Genomic DNA, 6,080 nt, shown 5'->3' with positions numbered 1-6,080 from the left:
AACATCCAACTTTACCGTTGTCAACATCGGACTTTACAGTCAACATAGAACTTTGTTGTTATCAACAACGGACTTTACAGTTGTCAACATCGAACTATTGACTCAACATCCGACATTACAGTTATCAACAGCGGACCATTGGCTCAACATCGGACTTTAGTTGACTATTTGTAACTCAACATCCAACTGCACAGTTGTCAACATCGCACTATTGACTCAACATCCGACATTACAGTTATCAACAGCGGACTTTGTCACGTCAACAAAACAAAATGTTCGACTTTGCCAAACGCCATGTTCGTCTTCGTAAAGTTCGATGTTGAGTTCTCTTCGTGGGTGCCAAATCCGCCGATAATTATGGGATTGCCAGAATGACGTCACTATGGCAAAGCCTCGCTCTCGTGTGAAAAAAGATGGCGGACTTGAGGAGTGTTATTGACATGTTGAATGATCTAGTCTCGAGAATTGATGCACTCTCCGATGTATCTGAAATTGGGGTTATTGTTGTGCGACTCGATTTCTTAAATAGAATGCTGGTCAGCCTCGACGTTGACCAGGACATTATTGATACGATCGGTACTCTTCACTCAACTGCTGCTGCTATGGAGAGCTCCGCGAATGCGAGTGGAGGATACTATCCTCCGTGTTCTGCGTCAGGTCAGCGTGGTAGGCCATCATTTGAGATCTCCAGGGATCATCTCGCATTTTTATTGGAACATGGTTTCAAAGTACAGGAAATAAGTTGTATTCTTGGAGTGGGAAAGCGAACAGTGGAAAGAAGGATGGCTGTCTTTGGTCTTAGTATTACTGGTAAGAAAAACACGGCGGCCGGTGATGGAAGTGCCTATATGAATAATCAGATTATAGTATTTTTCACATTGTGTAAGTACTGCTACGTACACGCAGGTGATGAATTCGCTGGCCAAAATTGTGATGATTGCTTTGCAAAGAGCATGGTTTCGATTCGATTTAGGGATGGACCATTTTATTATGATATTTTTTTGGCCGAGGGGGGGGGGGGGGGGGTTGGGGCAATTTCCGAAATAAAATTCCAACATGCACAGCAAAAGTAGTAAAAGATAATTCACTTGCGCAACGAACCAAAAGAAAAAAAAAATTTGGAACAATCCCGGAAAAAAATTAGTGCACAGCCACAAGACGGAAAAAGATTCATGTTAAAAAAATGGTCCATCCCTTAAGAGAATATATGGGATGTTTCCCCCACCCCCAGAATTCCTCTTATGATAAAAGTGCACCCATGTCATCAGAAATTCGAAATTTATTGAATGAAAAAAAGAAAGTAAGTAATGAGAGATGGCTGCATTAAGGCTCAACACGGTGCCGCATTGCGCGCAATGAGTAAATTGTTGCACGCAATATTGGATATAAGTTAAGTAGAAACACGTACTACTTCTGCAACATTGCAAGCCGCAAATTTTTATTGTCTAAAACTAAATTCCTAGCTCTTCTTTGACATATTTGACTGTTTTAGGATTGGCTAGTGTTGCAGTATCTTGTATAGTAGGGAAAAGCCAGGAAATGTTGCAGCGTGTAACCACATTGAGTGAAGAATGTTGCACCGTGTGTCCGGGCCTTCAGTGCAAAATTCTACCAAAATACAAAAATATTGTCCAAAAGTAATCTAGCATATCAAATAGGTACCCTTAGGAATCACATAAAGTTGCCTTGTTTCCAGGGTGTTTTACATTGTATCATGTCAAATTTTAACTAATTGACGTTCTAAAGGATGTTACAGTCATATCCCTGATGAACAACTTGATGAACTGGTCACAGCTGCCCAAAACAGCAACCCCAACATTGGCATTCGTATGCTTAAAGGTCTACTCCAGAGTCAAGGGCACCGTGTTCAGAGGGAGCGAATACGTCAATCTCTTATCAGAACAGACCCTGTGGGAGTTTGGCAGAGGTGGACCGTAGCAATAAGAAGGAGACAATACCATGTGCATTCTCCCCTTGCTCTTTGGCACATTGATGGGAACCACAAACTAATAAGGTTGAGAAATAAGTTCAAAATTAAATTGTTGTAGGAGAGTGAAAATGAACAATGAAAGTGGTGAATACAGTTGGCACAATTCTGGACACTCAAATGTATTTCGTTAAATGTGAATGTGCATTGTAACCATAATATTGTGATAAAGAAAAAAGCTTGGGACCTGAATAACATGAACTACATGCATAGCATAGCATCTGGCTGACTGACTTTCAGAATTGTACAAAAATCCCCAATAGTCCTACTTGCTTGAAAGGATTAAGACTTCCAGGGTGGGTGCTAATTCCCATCCCTGATTAAGGTGCAAACTGTTCTTATTTAGTTAAAAGAATAAAGAATTAAATTTCATTCTTTTAACTAAATAAGAACATTTTGCACATTAATCAGGGATGGGAATTAGCACCCACCCTGGAAGTCTTAATCCTTTCAAGCAAGTAGGACTATTGGGGATTTTTGTACAATTCTGAAAGTCAGTCAGCCAGATGCTATGCTATGCATGTAGTTCATGTTATTCAGGTCCCAAGCTTTTTTCTTTATCACAATATTATGGTTACAATGCACATTCACATTTAAGGTATTTGCACAGGCAAATTTTCAACATTTTATTTTGCCCTCAAAATCTTTCTACAGTAAGTTCAGATGATGTAATATGCATATCTGGTGTTCTTTTTTGAATATACCTTGGCATTTAAGAGAAAATCTGCTCAAAAGTTGACTGATTTACCGGAAGTTAAAGAAAAATTTTCATTTCCGTTACTAAGGAAAAGGACGGCAGGAGCGCAATTTGACTCCTCTTTCCAGCATCAAGTTCTATTGATGCGCTGAACAAAATCTATTCACTGCTTGGATTCATTGACAAACTACAGCCGCTGTGTGTCCAACTTGATTTTTCTTGCTTCTGTTAAAGCTGTGATGACTAATATTACTTGCTTCTTGTCAAAATTTGGTATGTTCTTGAAATACACTCCGTTTTCCAGGGCTTATTATTGTTTTAAATTTACATTTATACATCGGTGTGTCTTCTCACCTGATATTTTCTGACAATTTTGCAGGGAGAGTAAAACGTTTTCTTGGCTCCTAATCCTCTGGTCTGTTTTTCTGCCAATTTCTTTCACTTTACAGAAGCAATTCTTTTCAATTTTGAATAAAACTCTTCTTCAATCTTCATACTTCGGCGCGCTTCACTGCATTAAAGCTGACAATGAGTAACGCATCTTCCGGAAATGCGTCACACCTAGCAACTGGTCACGTATCAAAATCCAAGGGGGCTATAGAGAGGTCATTTGGCATTTTCTTAGGCTTCCACGAGCATTTTACACAGCGGTGACTCAAAATGGCGGGCAAGAAGGTCTGTGATGGTAGTATCGAGGAAAAACAGTTGATTTTGAGAAGAAAATAAGCTTTTTCACACTGGAAAAGCGTTAATTACCGCGTGACCGATTTACCTTGACTTACGGGAACCAGTTTTTTGGAGGAATGGATCATTATTACTTCGTGAAATTTGGCAAATACACAAACAGCATGTTAATGAATAGATCTGTGTTTGACTAAAGGTTAGAATTGCCGTACAGCTGAGTTATTGATGTCAAAATATGGATCAAATTACAAAATAGCAAATTGTGCCCCAGAGGCTGGATTAATTGGAGCTGTGTCGTGGTCAAACACAGAATTATTGTATCTTACGTCCTTATTTGTGTTACATTTCTTTTTTAACAATAACTCTAAGGATTCTTCTGAAATTTTGATTTTTCTCTTTCCGTGCCACCCTAGGGGGTAATTAAATTAACACCTTTTGGGTGACATAACATAGTTTATTTTGATATATTCTAGTTCCTCAAGAACTGAGGAATACTGTCAATGTAGTGACATATAGATATTATCCATAAAACAACCACTAAAAATGATGCAAAAATGTGCAAAATTTGCCTATGCAGATACCTTAACGAAATACATTTGAGTGTCCAGAATTGTGCCAACTGTATTCACCACTTTCATTGTTCATTTTCACTCTCCTACAACAATTTAATTTTGAACTTATTTCTCAACCTTATTAGTTTGTGGTTCCCATCAATGTGCCAAAGAGCAAGGGGAGAATGCACATGGTATTGTCTCCTTCTTATTGCTACGGTCCACCTCTGCCAAACTCCCACAGGGTCTGTTCTGATAAGAGATTGACGTATTCGCTCCCTCTGAACACGGTGCCCTTGACTCTGGAGTAGACCTTTAAGCATACGAATGCCAATGTTGGGGTTGCTGTTTTGGGCAGCTGTGACCAGTTCATCAAGTTGTTCATCAGGGATATGACTGTAACATCCTTTAGAACGTCAATTAGTTAAAATTTGACATGATACAATGTAAAACACCCTGGAAACAAGGCAACTTTATGTGATTCCTAAGGGTACCTATTTGATATGCTAGATTACTTTTGGACAATATTTTTGTATTTTGGTAGAATTTTGCACTGAAGGCCCGGACACACGGTGCAACATTCTTCACTCAATGTGGTTACACGCTGCAACATTTCCTGGCTTTTCCCTACTATACAAGATACTGCAACACTAGCCAATCCTAAAACAGTCAAATATGTCAAAGAAGAGCTAGGAATTTAGTTTTAGACAATAAAAATTTGCGGCTTGCAATGTTGCAGAAGTAGTACGTGTTTCTACTTAACTTATATCCAATATTGCGTGCAACAATTTACTCATTGCGCGCAATGCGGCACCGTGTTGAGCCTTAATGCAGCCATCTCTCATTACTTACTTTCTTTTTTTCATTCAATAAATTTCGAATTTCTGATGACATGGGTGCACTTTTATCATAAGAGGAATTCTGGGGGTGGGGGAAACATCCCATATATTCTCTTAAGGGATGGACCATTTTTTTAACATGAATCTTTTTCCGTCTTGTGGCTGTGCACTAATTTTTTTCCGGGATTGTTCCAAATTTTTTTTTTCTTTTGGTTCGTTGCGCAAGTGAATTATCTTTTACTACTTTTGCTGTGCATGTTGGAATTTTATTTCGGAAATTGCCCCAACCCCCCCCCCCCCTCGGCCAAAAAAATATCATAATAAAATGGTCCATCCCTAAATCGAATCGAAACCATGCTCTTTGCAAAGCAATCATCACAATTTTGGCCAGCGAATTCATCACCTGCGTGTACGTAGCAGTACTTACACAATGTGAAAAATACTATAATCTGATTATTCATATAGGCACTTCCATCACCGGCCGCCGTGTTTTTCTTACCAGTAATACTAAGACCAAAGACAGCCATCCTTCTTTCCACTGTTCGCTTTCCCACTCCAAGAATACAACTTATTTCCTGTACTTTGAAACCATGTTCCAATAAAAATGCGAGATGATCCCTGGAGATCTCAAATGATGGCCTACCACGCTGACCTGACGCAGAACACGGAGGATAGTATCCTCCACTCGCATTCGCGGAGCTCTCCATAGCAGCAGCAGTTGAGTGAAGAGTACCGATCGTATCAATAATGTCCTGGTCAACGTCGAGGCTGACCAGCATTCTATTTAAGAAATCGAGTCGCACAACAATAACCCCAATTTCAGATACATCGGAGAGTGCATCAATTCTCGAGACTAGATCATTCAACATGTCAATAACACTCCTCAAGTCCGCCATCTTTTTTCACACGAGAGCGAGGCTTTGCCATAGTGACGTCATTCTGGCAATCCCATAATTATCGGCGGATTTGGCACCCACGAAGAGAACTCAACATCGAACTTTACGAAGACGAACATGGCGTTTGGCAAAGTCGAACATTTTGTTTTGTTGACGTGACAAAGTCCGCTGTTGATAACTGTAATGTCGGATGTTGAGTCAATAGTGCGATGTTGACAACTGTGCAGTTGGATGTTGAGTTACAAATAGTCAACTAAAGTCCGATGTTGAGCCAATGGTCCGCTGTTGATAACTGTAATGTCGGATGTTGAGTCAATAGTTCGATGTTGACAACTGTAAAGTCCGTTGTTGATAACAACAAAGTTCTATGTTGACTGTAAAGTCCGATGTTGACAACGGTAAAGTTGGATGTTGAGTTACAAGTTT

The 6,080-nt window shown here is 39.6% G+C and overlaps 2 protein-coding genes across 2 annotated transcripts; one reads left to right on the top strand and one right to left on the bottom strand.

Annotated features, from left to right (window-relative positions):
- The first annotated feature begins 338 nt into the window (after positions 1-338).
- LOC140935168 (uncharacterized) lies at positions 339-2,135 on the top strand. The gene is made up of 2 exons (XM_073384701.1): positions 339-810; positions 1,747-2,135. The coding sequence occupies exons 1-2, from the start codon at positions 414-416 to the stop codon at positions 2,046-2,048; spliced, it is 699 nt and encodes a 232-aa protein (XP_073240802.1). The 5' UTR covers positions 339-413; the 3' UTR covers positions 2,049-2,135.
- Positions 2,136-4,023: 1,888 nt separating this feature from the next.
- Positions 4,024-5,729, bottom strand: LOC140934466 (uncharacterized). Its single transcript, XM_073384085.1, has 2 exons — positions 5,258-5,729; positions 4,024-4,325 (listed from the first exon to the last, which is right to left on the bottom strand). Exons 1-2 carry the CDS (start codon positions 5,652-5,654, stop codon positions 4,024-4,026), a joined length of 699 nt encoding a protein of 232 aa, XP_073240186.1. The 5' UTR covers positions 5,655-5,729.
- Positions 5,730-6,080: the final 351 nt, after the last annotated feature.

The sequence above is a fragment of the Porites lutea genome, chromosome 4, assembly GCF_958299795.1.
Source record: "Porites lutea chromosome 4, jaPorLute2.1, whole genome shotgun sequence".
In the NCBI taxonomy this organism is placed as follows: Eukaryota; Metazoa; Cnidaria; class Anthozoa; order Scleractinia; family Poritidae; genus Porites; species Porites lutea.
Note: the sequence above shows the minus strand (reverse complement) of the source record. Positions and strands in the feature narration are given on the sequence as shown.

Excerpts from the sequence above, each read along its gene's own strand:
- LOC140935168 (XM_073384701.1), top strand. The coding sequence starts at position 414 with ATGGCGGACTTGAGGAGTGTTATTGACATGTTGAATGATCTAGTCTCG. Across the intron at positions 811-1,746 it reads CTTTGGTCTTAGTATTACTG|GATGTTACAGTCATATCCCT; the intron begins GTAAGAAAAACA and ends GACGTTCTAAAG.
- LOC140934466 (XM_073384085.1), bottom strand. The coding sequence starts at position 5,654 with ATGGCGGACTTGAGGAGTGTTATTGACATGTTGAATGATCTAGTCTCG. Across the intron at positions 4,326-5,257 it reads CTTTGGTCTTAGTATTACTG|GATGTTACAGTCATATCCCT; the intron begins GTAAGAAAAACA and ends GACGTTCTAAAG.